General features: G+C 32.3%; 1 protein-coding gene across 1 annotated transcript; it reads right to left on the reverse strand.

Annotated features, from left to right (window-relative positions):
- Positions 1-6,772: 6,772 nt before the first annotated feature.
- On the reverse strand, positions 6,773-8,440 carry LOC149158053 (root phototropism protein 3-like). The gene is made up of 3 exons (XM_089437699.1): positions 8,304-8,440; positions 8,078-8,147; positions 6,773-7,792 (listed from the first exon to the last, which is right to left on the reverse strand). Exons 1-3 carry the CDS (start codon positions 8,360-8,362, stop codon positions 7,094-7,096), a joined length of 828 nt encoding a protein of 275 aa, XP_089293825.1. The 5' UTR covers positions 8,363-8,440; the 3' UTR covers positions 6,773-7,093.
- Between the last annotated feature and the right edge of the window lie 7,403 nt (positions 8,441-15,843).

The raw sequence follows: 15,843 nt of genomic DNA on the forward strand, positions 1-15,843 counted from the left end.
CTCATTACCTGAGGGAAATGATACACACTAATTACTTCTTAACAAATTGACTCACTCTAACCACTTTGGCCTTGGACACATAATGAAAAAGACTCCACAACAATGGTCTTAAACCATTATCTTTTAACATATAGTAACAGGCACATAACTTCATCAAAAACTCATTAGAATGATCGATGACGACGAACATTTTTTGACCGTCACCAAAAGTAACAAAAAAGAGCATCGGTGAGGGTTAATAGAAGAACGTCACTAGAAGTGTCACCAAAGAGAGAATTAGTGACGGGCCTTTAATGACCCTCACCAAAAGTGTCATTGAAAATGGCTTTGGTGACAAACCTTAAAGGAACATCACTATACACACTTACAATAACCTTTTTTTAAGGACCGTCACCATATGCAACATTAGTGTTGGAGCTTAAAGGTTTGTCACAGGCATGACCCTCACCAATGACCTTTTTTGTTGTAGCGACACTTGTGTATCCTTCTTTAAAAATTGTAGATATACCTTCTTCTTGCATTGTTTATCTTGACCAATATCCTTCATTTTATCCATATGATATCCATGACCAGTCTTATGAGCCTCATGTGATCAAGCTTGATATTACACCTCTTGTATCTAATATTATACCTTCCAAGATTCAAGAGAGATATAGACCTTTAAAATTGTCACATGTCATTCATGATTTTCCTCTGAACCATTATAAATACCTTCCCAAGTTTGATGGAGAACATGACAACTTTATGGCTAAAAAACACATTCAGGCCTTCGAGCATTTTATAGAGCTTTTCGATGTTGAGCGTGATGATGTTTACTTGAGAACATTTTCTTATTCATTGCAAGGGGATGCTAAGGAGTGGTTTAGGAATTTGGATCCTAAATCAGTTAATTCACAGGAGGAACTGACTAATCTCTTTCTGAAATTTTGTGGCAGGGGGAAATCCAGGGATCAACATCTTTCAAAGTTTTGTGTCATTGAAAATCATAGGGATGAAACTGTCTCTATGTTTAATAGGAAAATTTTCATTTTTTATGACAAGATGCCTAGAGACATTCAACCTCCTTAAGTTTCTACCATGTTGTGTTATGCAACAACCTTTTATTCATATTTTTCTTACCTTTTCATGAATATAAGGTCTATAACCTTACACTGAATGTTCGTTGCTACTTAGGACATAGATGGCAATCTTCAAGCATGTGAGAAATTCCCAAAATAGTTTCTAGATGAAACTACAGATGCAGATGAACAAGAGAATGAGAATGCTCAAGAGAGGTTTGGTTTCAATCCAAATCCTTTTCATTTTGAGTAGAGGATTGACAATGTCATGCATTTTATTGAAAGTATCAATGATGATGTTTTTGCAAAGAGTAATAATCAACTTGTCGAGGATCAATCTGTTGTCTCAAATTTTATTGTTGATGATATTCAAGTGGTTTTTGGTTTTCCCATATTTGATGAGCATGATGATCATTATGAGGTTGATTTTAAAGAACTAGCAACAATGTCTTCTCAATCAAAAAGTAATAATTTTCGGCAGTATCATAAAAGAACTCAACTCTTTGATGGCAGACATGACATAGAACATGAGGAAAGTTGTGAGTCAGCGGAAGGTAATTCCTTTCCTTTATGATTTTCTTCATTCAAAATTTTGAAGGGAATTTTAAAATCATTATTAAAACAAAAGAAATTGAGCTGATGCAAAATCACATAGGTTTGTTGGAGAAACAACATAACAACATTGTAAATCAACAACAATATTTCTATGATTTTTGTGATCTTGTAGCTTGTTATATGGAGGGTTTTATCAGTCAAAAATTTCAGCCATTGAGCATCTGTGAGTTTGGAAATGAAGAGCATGATGAGCTGGTGTCAAAGCCAATCATATGTTATTTGCCTCAAGTTTTTCCATTGCAACAATTTCATGAATATTTTCAGCCTTTTTATGATAGCCAACAATTGAAATTTCATGAAAGAATGAGAGCAGTTGAGGGGTTCATACAAATTCACATCGATTTTGATTATTTTGAAGATCCTTTTGCAGCATGTCTGAAGACAATAAGAAAGACCAATTTTTCAGATTTTGTCAACATTGAATTTTTTTTCAAGCTTTTATTTGAGTTTTCATTAAGTATGTCTTCCATTTTTCCCTTGATCAAAGACATGCAAGGAGTTCAACTAGTGAAAGAGATGCTTGATTGGTTGCAATGGGTTTTTTACTTCACTTGATTAAATAATTCATGACTTAATTGACTAGGTAGGTGTGACAAATAAGCACAACTTTTTCAACATCCTTTCAGTAATTTTCAATTTTGGATTTTCAGTAGTAAGTTTTTCAACGTTCAATTTTTAATTTTGATTTGGTTCAGTTGCAAAATGAGTTGATCGCAGGTCAGGTCACAAGTTTCAGATTTGGAAAATGAATTGATTTTCAGAGTTGGAAGCAACTCAATGGTCCATGCACCTGGTCTACGGAGGGTCCTTTGTTGCCTCTGAAATTGACAGCATCCCAATTGGAGCCAGATGTTAACACTATTTTTTTCATTTGCAAAAGTTAAAAACTTATTGGAAAGAAGTGATGCCTTAAGCCTTGTTAAGTTACTTTTGAGCCTGTGGAGGTTATTTGAAGAGAGCCTTAGGGTGGAAAAGATAGTTTGAGTCACAATTTCTATCCAATCATCATGAGGTTCCCTTTCTATGGATTTATTTTAACACATAATAGATTTTTGTGGATTAAAATATAAAACGTGCAACATCAAAGTGTCAAAGTACATGGCTTTTGGTGTCCAATTGGAAGCCAATGCAAGTTTTCAATGTAACTCAAAAGTCAAATGAAAATGATTGCATAGTGATGTATAAAACTAATGCTATGAAATGTTTTTGCTGCACTAAAAGGGGTGCTACAAAATGTTTTTGTCGCGCTAATAACACTTTGTTTTTTCCCTTTTTTAGTCATCGTCTGCACGAGCAGTTTCTGAACAATTGGAAATTAATTTTTTAAAACAAAATGAGTTTTTTTGTGGTAACAGACTCATTAACTAAAACCTTTCTCAGTTTTTACATAAGTGTCATTGTTTGCAATATACTAAGGAACCTTTTGCTGGCCATTTTTCCATACTTAAATATTAAAAGATTTCTTGTTTTAGCCATTAACTTTGGGTGTTGTTTCCGAGGAGCTGAAAATGATTTTTTCAAATATGAAAGAGGATTTTGTTTGGAATGGGGTTATTTACGAAAACCGCTTTAAATGTTTATACATATATCATGGTTTAGGAGATATGAAGGAATCTTTGGAGCTTATTTTTCATAAATTCGTAAGAATTCATTTTTTCTATTTTTTATAAAAATGCCCAATCATCTTTCAGTTGAAAAACCACCTCATCAATTAGATGATATTATCTCCTCCTTGATTTTTATTTAGTAAGCTTAAAATAGATAAAAAGGTTTGATTTCCATTATCCTTAGATCTTCATGAGAATGTAATTTTCCATAAATCCGCTCACTAGATCTCTAACACGTGACGGTTAGATGCCCCTAATTGGATGCACACCATTATTGTCGGATATGGTTTCCCCTCGTTAGATTTCCAACAACATTTTGTTGGATGTCCCCTTTAAAAATGTCCACATGTGTCTCGAATCCAAGATGCCCCAATCATCGGAGAGGTCTCAACGAAATTTTGTACTCTCTGATGGGTTTTCATCAACCTGAATATTGTCTATGTGATGCCTATCCCATCGCATTTCATTGCAACTCCCACCATAAATATTATGTAATTACATCGCATACCGACAATATGGCGTCAAATATCCCACAGATTAATTCTTTTCAGTTTGCCAGTTATCCGGAAAAAACAGTGTCTCGTTACACCAATGAGTGACCTATGTCAGATAGTCAATGGGCATGTTTACCTGTCTATCAAAGTGACAATAGAAGTCTGTCAAATAACATAGTAAACGTCGTTGGATTTTAGTGCACTATGCAGTAGTGTCTGTTCTATGTCGGATGAAAGAGGAATACACTGCTCATTTATTTATTCATTTTTTTTTTTTAAATGGAAGGTGATTTTCTCTTGTTTTAACTTTGATTCTCGGTGGAATGGAATCTCGGTTGAAAAGAATCAAAGATTTATTTTCTCTTCTTTTAAAATTCTTTCTAATCTTTGTTTTCTGGGGAATTTGGCTAGGGCGAAATTGTTGTTTGTTTCAAGAATTTGTGGTTTTTTTGAAGTCATTACACATAATGCAAGATTTTTATATTGAGAAAGTGAAACTGTTGAAAGGGAAGAAGGCCAGAGCTTATCACAAATGTGGAGCTACTGATTGGTATAGTGTGGGGATTCTTTGATGGATTTTGCGGTGCCGGTATAGTTATTTTCTTCTCTCAAATATAGATGATTAAATGCAAACTAGGTATCGGCCAAGGTACATATTTTACTGCTAGACTCCTTGATGTGTAGTGTACGTTAAAGTATTCAAATTGTATGGGATTCAAAAGTCCTTGTGGACTGGTTCAATGGAAGAGTTGCCTTAAGGGTTCGTCATTTAGAATTGTGACAAAGGAAAATCCACGAAGCAATATGATGATGTGCAAGTTCTTCATACATATAGGAAAAATAATGCCATGACAAATATCTTATCCAAAAAGCTATGCTATTAGATACATTGGGTTAGTTTCCATCTCCCAATTGTGTAATGGTAATATATGGTCTATTTTTCCCTTTGATCCTATTCAAATAAGATTTAGTCAAATTTCAATATATGATAAAAGTCCAAAGCATATCTAGGATTTTATTCAAATCTATGGGTAGCGGAATCCATAGGTAATTTGGATTGAAGAATCATTTGTTTAACCACAAGATATTGTTTTGTTATAGAATGTTGTGCGATTATATTGTTTTGTTATTAGAATAATGTGAGGGTCTGCTGATTTTAGATGTTTATTGTTATTAGAATAATGTAAGGTTCTGCTGATTTTATATCTTAATTCATATATTTTCTGAGATGATGTTATTAAAATGGTATGATGTTCAATTGAGTTAAGAGGTTTTTGGAATATTTTATTTTCACAAATAACTTTTACTTTAAATTCTACGATAAAATTTAAAATTAATATTTATAATTTGATAGGAGTGAATCTCCATAAACCACTATGATAGGTAAAATGTGTAATAGTTATATTAATCATTAAGTAACTTTATTTATCAATTAAATTTGACATATTAATATGGCAACCGGTTAAGATTTCGGTGATTTGTAGGTTTAGAGCTAAAAACAATGTTGCAGGTAGGATATTTGCAGTGGTTTATAAGACTGGATGTAAAGAACATTGTTAAATGTTGATTAGCATGAACATATTACTAAAGAATGAAAATCAAACTATTGGTTGGTTAGTTTGTTAGAATCTTACAATGTAAGTTCCTAAGATGGGTTACCCCAAGGATTCTTGAGATCTCCTCCTTGCGGTGTTAGTGTCCGTTTACCCCCACTATTGCAAACTGAAATAGGAAAAGTTTTTGTGTCAATATCAATTCAAAAGAGGCTTGAGAGTTACTGCAAGTATTCTTGAGATCTCCTCGGAGTGTTAGTGTCTTCTTAACCCCCAACTATTGCAAACTGAAATAGGAAGAGTTCTTGTGTCAATATCAAAACAAAAGAGGCTTGAGATCAACTTAATAATGTCCATCAACTTAATCATCTTAGTTTGTGGCCTTAATCATCTTAGTTTGTGGCCAACCAGGAAATTTTTCGGATGAAGCAACAAGTGCAAACTGTTTGTGGGAGGAACTAAGATGAAGGATCGTAGGGAAAAAAATTGATAAATATGTTCAGGAGCAAGTTCATTGGTTAACCTCGATCATGACAACTTAAAGTTCTCATGCCTGTAGCCATAGGCATGAAGAATTGAGACTTCTCCCTATTCCCATAATATAACTAAACTTAAGTAGATTAACTATATTGTCGATATAGAATATTTTCAAATCAAATAGAAATTATAAAAAATGAAATTACTCTTTTCAATGTAATTTCAAAATATTTCTGTAAGCATGAGGTAGCTCAAATGGCTATAGTAGTGGAATGAAATCTTGTTCAACTAGAGATCTTTCCAATCTTAAAGCTTATATGAGGCTTCTCACTTCTCCTTACTAAAATAGCACAAATCTTCCTAATTAATTAATATGTTAATTTATGTAACTGAAATAAATTAACATAAGTAAACTCATTTTTGCACAATCATATTAACCAAATATTTCGGAATTTGATGAAAAAGATAAAGTTAAAACAATTATGATCAAATAGCACAAATCTTCCTAATATGTTAATTTATGTAACTGAAATAAATTAACATATGTAACCTCATTTTTGCACAATCATATTAGCCAAATATTTCGAAATTTGATGAAAAGGATAAAGTTAAAACAATTATGATCACTTTTGTGTTTCTCAGATTTTCTCAAATATAAAAAAACTCAAAACAATGTTTCTCAGATTTTCTCAAATATAAAATAACTCAAAACAATTGACTTAACCTTTATCTTTTTAAAATATTTCAAAATTAACTTTGCTCATTCGCTTAGATTTCCTGAACAAAATCAATCCTAAAATATTTCAAAATTTGATTAACAAGGACACAACAAAATGAACTTTGCTCATTCGTTTAGATTTCATGAAAAAAACAACCTCAACTTTCAAAAGTTAAAATTCATGAACAAAATCAACCTCAAATTTCAGTTAAATTCAATTTTAAAAAGACGTCCCATCATATATTCCAGTCATTAGACTGACAGAAATGTACTTTGTCTGAACACCTCGTTCTTGAATTTCAAATATATATGCAGAGGGATATAACAAACTAAGATGTCACAGTCGGCTGGCCCTTGAATTTAAAACAACTACTGAAAGAAACATAATTAACTGCATGTTGCATTCATTCATACATGGCATTTCATGTCTCCCATAACTGCCATTAATACTGCAGATAGTAATCATTATTAAATGACATGGGTTTACAATTTGTTGTAAACCCATCGCATGATTTTCATCGGCTTCTCCTGGAAAGCTCATTCAATATGTCGACGAGAACCGCCCAGATTTTTATTTTCTGGGCAAGTACTTCCATGGCAACGCACATGCAGGAGAGATGCTCATCTTATGTGTAGATACTTTTTCCAGCTGCTTAAATATATGTTGGCTAAGGTCCTCCAGCGTAGTGAACTCTGCTCTCAATTTCTGAATTTCCAGTCCAATATCAGGTAGCTGTCTTGGGTGTTCACTCTCATAGACTTCGTCATGGCTGCTCTCTTCTCCACAGCTGCTCTGTATTCTAATTCGCTTATCACTGGGCAGCATATAATGATGCGTTTTATTTGTCGGTGTGAATGGCCATTTGATGCGAGCAGGTTCTGTGACTGCTCTCCATGCAATACAGTCCACGCACCTCTGTTCGATGTTCAGATTCTGGGCCCATGGAGAAAGCCCAGAGCAGCTTCGAAGCACAGTAATACAATCCAACCAAGATGACATGAGAATATAACTGAGGAAGGCTTCTGTCTTCGATATTAAGTTCCCTTCTTCCAAGTCCTCCGTCATTTCAAGATACTCTGCTGCACAGCGTAAGGCAGCGACATTAAATGCAGTGATCTGTATTGGAGCAGACCCACAGCAAAACTCTGCAGCTACTTCAAAGGTTTCTGCTCCTCCTGGAAGGCCCGCCAGCTTTATGTGATCATTTTCAGAGTTTCTAAATTCAAACACGACCCTGTTCAGCCGACCGCTTCTCGAAGGCAATGGAAACTTCCAAAAGGAAACAGTGACCCGTTCTATCAGTTTCAGCTCCACATACCATCAAATGCCGGAAGAAAATTGAATCATTTGACCTCATAATAATTTTGGGTTTTTTGTGTCAATATTTATAATTCGATAAAAGCAGTAATGCTTAATGGGTGACTGTAACACTAGACAAATGCAAACACCTCATGAACAGAACAAATATAAGTGCCAAATTTCGTTTTAAACTAGGATTGCAGGACTTTAACGAACTATGCAGTGGTCTTAATGGAGGAAAAGAGCATAGATTACCTTAGGAATATGGAGGAGCGCGTCGTCAACCTCCACTATCAAGTCGATTCCTAACTTTGTTGCTACAGACCTATAAAAGCCAAGTTTTCCTCAAGCAAATCAGAGATCTGTGCAGCAATATTGCACCAATTAACAGGCACAAGGAAAAAAAAAATCCAACACAGATATTTCAAACAGATCTCAGTACCTACCCAAATGATATGATATTCGTAATTCAAGAACATACCCAGACTGGCTTTTAGTGGATAAGTTGTTGATGGTAGTGTTCCCCTTCATCATGCTCATCTTGATGCTAGCGTCCGATTTCAATTCTTCATTTCATGCTAGTGCAATCAATCACATTGAAGGGAAGGGTAGGGTTGGGTTGAGTTGGGTTGGGTAGCAATTCAGGCGAGAATCCAATGTCCTGTCATCAATTTATTTGAGATCGAACTACTCATGGCATCAATTTAATGTGCTAAAGACATGATAGGTCCATGTCAAAGCTGGAAAGCATCTTAAGCCTGTGAAGCCTTTTGATAACCTCAAACTGCCAAGAATCTCACACAGCCTTTGCAGGTGAATCACAGGCAACCTCACAAAAGCCGAAGAGAGTGATGATATACAAAACAAAAGCTTATAACTCGAAAGTAACGAGACGATAGATGTATGGCCAAACTCCATGTGACTTCAATTCTATGCTTTTGAAGTATTACTTCATTTTTTTATGATAAAATCCTCTCTCTTAATACATGGATTTGGTAGGATACAAATTAAACATTTTATATTTATTTTAATTCTGAAATTAAATATATTCATTTTAATTTCGATTTTTTATGATAAAATCTTCTCCCTTAATACATGGATTTATTTAAGTAGGATACAAATTAAACATTTCATATTTATTCTAATTATGAAATTAAATATATTCATTTTAATTTCTAATCTACAAATGTAGTAAGAAGATAATTCGATCACTAAATAATTTAGTGATATTTATGGAAAAATGGTGTGAAGATAATTTTGAACGGTAAGAACATAATTTGTACAACTGGACGAATCATATAAATTATTCTTGATTTTATGTATCTCTATCTATAATATTTTTAGAGAATCGCTCAAAATTAAATACAAATTTATTAAAATGTTACATTATTTTTTAATTTGATATAAAATTGATTAAAATGATGAATTCTTATTTGTAAATTTATATGCAATTATGTCGATAGGTATAATTATTTTAAAATAGAATTATAAATTGAATTATAGTAGGTAAGTTTTTATAGGCACTAGTATATTGATGATGATAGTTTCTAGATTCTTGTGTGTATTTTTCCAAAAGCCTAATTTTAGGGTGAACATTTAACCTATCTTTAGGGGTAGGAAGCAAATTGATGATAGGAAAAGAGCTATACTAGAACATATAGATAAAGTCTTAAAAGACTTTATCTATATGTTTTAGTATAACTCTTTTCCTATCATCAATTTGCTTCCAAAAACCTTAAATACACACCGGAATCTATAAAATTTCATCAGCAATTTTGTTTAAAAATATTATTACAAAATGATAAATTTTAATAATAAAAATATATTTTTCATCCGATAAATAGAAAATTTATATATATATATATATGGCCAATTTGTTGTGAATTGGATAATCCAATCTTCCCCGTTAATAGCGGTGTAGAAGGATAATTCAACGCTCCCCGTGTGTTTCATGCCATGTGCTTAACACTAGCGATGTGTTTGTTTACTAACACTTGTGCGTTACCCCGTGTGTTTCATGCCATGTGCTTAACACTAGCGATGTGTTTGTTTACTAACACTTGTGCGTTTTGGTGTAACGGCAATTGTGACTTTAACAAGTGGTATCAGAGCCAAAGGTCTCGAGTTCGAAACAGGCCTGGCTCACGTTGGGAGAAAGATTGTTGGGAATTGGATAATCCAACGCTCTGTTAATGGCGGTGACCTGCTTTACTTACAGTGAAAAAATCTCAGAAAATCCGTAAAGGAAGGCTTAAAATGAACACATTTTATTTGAGATCCATCTCTACGCGTACGGTTGAAATCAATCGAGGAAGGCCCCATTTAAAATTCACATGATTTGCTAAATTCTCTGACCATTTCCCAGTGAAATCAATCGATAACTTGTGATATAATATGTATACTTCTCATTTTTTAGACGTTAATGCATGCTTTATTAGAAATACATTTGCGTCACCTATGTCCCACTGCGGCGTGCAGATATCAATGGGGTCGGGAAGAAGTTGCAGCTGAGCGATCAGGATTTGGAACTATCTCGCATGGCGGTGCATCGATTCTTGAACACTTCAACCACACGGCTCTGGTACGACGTGGCTTAGATTAAAGCCAGGAGACGTTCAAAGTGGAGATCGTGCTGGGCACATATAACTGAGCGTCTTATTGGGATACCTAGCTTTCAATCCGTTTCAACCCTTTTATTAATGCGTTGTTATGGTTAGAGAGAATAAAATAAATATCATATTTATCTAATTTTTAAATTGATTGTTACATAAATCAATTAGTTAGTAAATATGGATAAACATTAAAACAATTTTATTTAAATACATTTCAATTATTAATATTAAAATTTTTATAAAAATTATTTAAATTAAAATTTTATATTAAATTATTACGGTTAATTATAAAAAAAATAATATATGTAAATAATAAGATTATTTAATTTTTTTTATATGAAAATTTTTAAATTGTTAATAAACTTTGTTACAATATTATGGCTTAATATCATAGTTTACTAATACTACATGCTCAAAAAACTATATCAGGGTTCATGACACACATTTATATGTTAATTTATTTATTTAATTAATTTAATTAAAAAGGTAGGAAGGGCATAATTATTTTTGTGATAAATGACTATTGCTAAAAATATTAGTATTGCATGGGTTAAATCCCTACCATCTACCTAATGATTACTGATAATTAAATTAAAATTCTTCAAGTCCTATTTGCCTTTATTTTATGATCTAATTTGTCCAAAATCCGTTGAAATCACAAGTTTGATTTATGAACTCTTCACAATGGAAATGCCCCAAGAGTTTTTAAGGGTGTTGAACCTATAATGGAGTCAAAAAGGCTAGTTTAAACAACAAAAATCAATATTTGACCACAAAGCAAGCTGCGAGAAACTCAAAAAAGTCACTTAAAGACTACTCCATGTTATAACACCCCTATGTCACTTAAATATTGAGCAAATAGCCAAAGGTTGTCTTTAATGACATATTGTGTAAAAGAAAGAAGACTTGGATGTAGAAAAATAACAAATGGTTTAGTAAATGGGGTATTTTCTTGAACATGTGTCCTATAAACAGTTATTATGGATAAGGAGCTAGGGAGAAAAGAAAAATGCTATATCGAAGTGTTTAATCCCACTCATAATCATCAACAAAAAGCATACATAGAGGCCAATATTTCTCGGAGAGCCAAAATTATTATTGTTCAATTAAGGACTAATTCTCATCAACTCCGTCGTGAAATGGGACGCTGGAAAAGGCTAAAAGAAGTGTGGGAGGAAAGAGTATGTATTTTTTGTTCTTCCCGAAAAGTGGAAACATAAAAGAATTTCATTTTAGAATGCAAGGTCTTCAAAAAAAAACAAAGAAAGTTATGCAAATATTCTGTTAAGTAGCTCTTGGGATAGTCAATTTAGCGAGGGGTTTGTTCAGAATCTGTAGCTCTTGGGATAGTCAATTTAGTGAGGGGTTTGTCCATAAGCTGGGAGCATCTGGGAGTGTTTGGGATAGTCTATTTAGCAAGGGGTTTGTCGAGAAGCTAGGAGCTTTTGGGATAGTCTATTTAGTGAGGGGTTTGTCCAGAGCCTTTGGGATAATCTATTTAGTGAGGGGTTTGTCCAGTAGGTAGGAGCGTTTATTGTGAAGTTTCACATGAAAAGGGTTGAATACATCAACCAAATGAAGAAGCAATTTTTCCCATAGAGTATCTTTAGCCTCGTGGACGTTAAAATAATTTTCTTTCTTTCTTTCTTTAATATTTATATCAAAATGGATTGGAATAAAATGTAAATAAATAAACTTGTGAAAAGTTATTGTATAAGTGTTCTTCAATGCTTTAATAAAGAGTAAAATTGTAAATGTAGTGATCACCACCCACCTAAATTTATGTAAGTTTTTATGTGTGAGAAGACATTTAATTTTTCTACTTTAAATCCTAGTGTATCATCCCTACCAAAACAAAGCTATAACAATTATTAGTTTAACATTAACCAACAAATTATAATTCTTAACTTTGAATAATAAATTTTTATTTTTCAATATTATTAAAAAACCTAATTTTAAAAACATAACCCTATCACTCACTCACTATCTTATAGCTTAAACATAAATTTGGTAGACTAAATTTCGTATAATTGAGTCTACCAAATTTATGTTTAAGCTATAAGATATTGAGTGAGTGATAGGGTTCTCCGTATGCAAGATATTAGGAGATATACGGATGAACGCTGCTGTGGGGATAAGGATGAACGTTGACGGGTTAACCTTCATCTTGAGACATGTTGCGATTCCCATAACGCAAATCTTTGGCAAGTATACGACAGACTTCAGACTTTTTTCTATTTCTATACCACAGATTTTAGATTTTTTTCTATTTCTATTTTTATTTTTGTGACCGGAGAGGTACATTCTATTCTATTTTTGATATGAAAATTGAAATTTTATAAATTGATTTAAATAAAAAAAATATTTTAAAATCTAAAACTAAACAAATCAAATAACTCCATAAAACATTTAAATAATATTAACTCCTAATTTTTTTACATCAACTCATCCATAATTAAATGATATCTAAATCAACTCATCCATAAGTAAAATATATCTAAATACAAAACAGACCGTTTCATTTACACAATTCTTTGCTTTCCCCATAACGTGGCAGGCTGTTTGATTCTATGTACGCAATTCTTTGCTGCGTACATAGGGAGATATGAAGACTATAAAAGAGAATATCTAACGCAGTAGTCAGCCAAAAGTTTAAGGAAACCATATAAAAGCTCTCGGTTTGCTTAGATGACCTTCGAATTATGGCACATGGGAGAAGGGGAAAAACCCCGGCAAACGTGGAACAACTTAGTTCTATATGGTCATTTTTTTTGCACAGGTAAATTGCAGATTTTGGATATGAAACCTCCATGTTTGAATAGCGGAAATATTTAGAAATTTATTAATATTTCAAATATTTCAAAATTGGTTAAGGTAATTAAAATAAATTAATAATTGTAATAAGCAGTCTTGCATATTATATGCTTGGAATATTTCGGAATTTGATAAACTAAGATAAATTTAAAATAATTAAAATAATTTTTTTGTATTTTTAACTTAAATATTTAATTATATAATTTTAACTCAAAATAATTGAAATACACAAACAAATGTAATGGAAAACTTTGTAAATCATATTCCTAAAATATTTCAAATTTAATGTATAGAAACACAAAAACGATTAACTTAAATTTTGTGTACATGGGATTTCAAAATATTCTCAAACTACACTACTATGATAAGGGTATTCAATTTTTCAAAAATTCACTTTTTATTTTAGTTATTTTACATTAAAATTTTAGTTTTGATTTTAGTCAAAAATATTTTAATACAAAATTTGATATTTAAGACGAAAATAATTTGAGAAAAAAAATTTATATTTAAAATAAAAACAACAGATATTTTAAAACAAAACTTTATATTTAAGACAAAAATAATTTGACACAAAAGTATTTTAAGACTTTTTTTTTTTTTTTGGTTAATTTAAAACAAAAACAGTGTGAGAAAAAAATATTTTAGGACAAAACTTTATATTTAAGACAATGACAATTAAGAGGAAACTCATTTAAGATAGTTACCAATTAAGACAAAACCATATCAATTTAAGACAATAATATCTAACACTTGCAAAATTGACTCTAAGAATGCACCTTGTCTCACACCTATACTGAGGCTACCATTTCAATTACCATTCACATTATATTATATAAAGACAACAATTTGTTGGGCTCTTAGTTTTTTCGAGGTAGCTGACTCTGAAGAACGTGACAACTGTGACTACTTTTCCTAGTAAGATTTCATGGACATCGATTCTTCTTTTGTCTCTTTGAGACAAGTTGTCTATAGTTGCATTCACGAATTTAGAGAGATTCCATGAGTGGATAGGGGATAACTATATTTTTAATTTTTGAAAATAGATATTCAAACCACATGTAATTTAATCATATCAATTTCTTTATTTTATATTATATTTTTCCTTTTCTATTAATCTTTTTTAATTAAATATAAAATTAGAATATGCTAGTTATCTTAATTATATTAATTTTCTAATTAATTATAAAATTAAAATATAATATTTTGAAAAGTTAGAATATTTTTAACTAATTTTTAAGCATTTAATTTAATGTACATTTATCTGAAAATTATATTAAAAATTACATAAAAGTAATAAATTAAAGATAATTTGATTTCACAACAATTACAATATACATACCACATTCTAAAAACATAATTACATCGAAAGTGTTCCTCTACGGGCTTTGGCTGGGAAGATTTGGTCAATCAGAGCATTCAATTTTTGTCCTACTCTGTCAAATCAATTTTTACCACATGGCAGTATCTCGCAACTTCTGGATTTCATCTCCAATCTCTGAGTTCAGTCTTCTCTTTCGTCGATTGTCTCGAGTTCGAGTCTAAGGATGTGTTTTTAGTCTCAGTGTTGCCGACAATTGCAATGCAGCACTAGTGCGAGCCCAAGGGTGAGGAATATTAAAAATGATCCCTTGATTGAAGGTTTGGTTCTGTCATCTCCCCACTCTAGATTAAGCATTCTTATGGCTGGTATTAGGATTTCTAAAAGTACATGTGCAATGTGTTTGTAGACGATGCATTGTCTTGTTCATCGATGCAATTGTGCTCTTGCCCACGAGTGGCGCAGGAGTAACTTGTTCTAGTGGGAGTTTCCATATTGTGGGATTATATCACGTAGCCCACATCTGCTATTTAGGCTGTAATAGTCATTAAATCAATCAGGGCAATAATAGGGCATTCTCATTCCTTTCCCCCTTTTTTTCCCAACATGTCCATGATATTTGTACAAAGGCTAGTGACTATGTCACTGGTCTTCAATGCATATTGTGTAGTTTAGCGGGTGACTCGAGTTACAGATGCACCGCGACTAATACTACAAATCCAACTTTAAAGGAATCATTCTCAACTTTGAAAGATTCTGATTGATTTTCATTTAATTTCTCTGCAAATCATTGACATTTTCTTTTATTTTTATTTAGGTGGGTGACCTACTTTTCAATAAATACTCATGGTTGATGACCCACAATTCGTATGCAATCATCGAAGAAGAATTGTAGACGGATGTCTAAAGATTCAGTTACAATAACCAAGAAGTTAGCTTTGCGGACTAGTTAAATGTATGTATGACCTGTAAAATATTTTAGGGCAATTAGGGTATTTGAATCGCTGGGAGTTTAGCCTAGACTTCAAGCAATTAGGGTATTTAATTTGGGGAAAGTTTTGCAGAATGGTGCTAAAGGGCTAATGTTGGACATGTATGATTACGAGAATGATGTTTGTCTCTGTCATTCCTTCGAGGCAATTGCTACAATTTCACAACTTTTGTAGGTTAAAATCTCAAGTCCCTTGATTAACTAATGCAATTTTTTTTATTGTTTAAGTTAAATACATTCGGGCATAATTTTCCACATTCAAAGTGTTATTCAGGCTATTAGGGTG

This window comes from Pinus tabuliformis, chromosome 5_2 (assembly GCF_031772625.1).
Source record: "Pinus tabuliformis cultivar Carrire ecotype Pingquan chromosome 5_2, CPIR1, whole genome shotgun sequence".
NCBI classification, from domain to species: Eukaryota; Viridiplantae; Streptophyta; class Pinopsida; order Pinales; family Pinaceae; genus Pinus; species Pinus tabuliformis.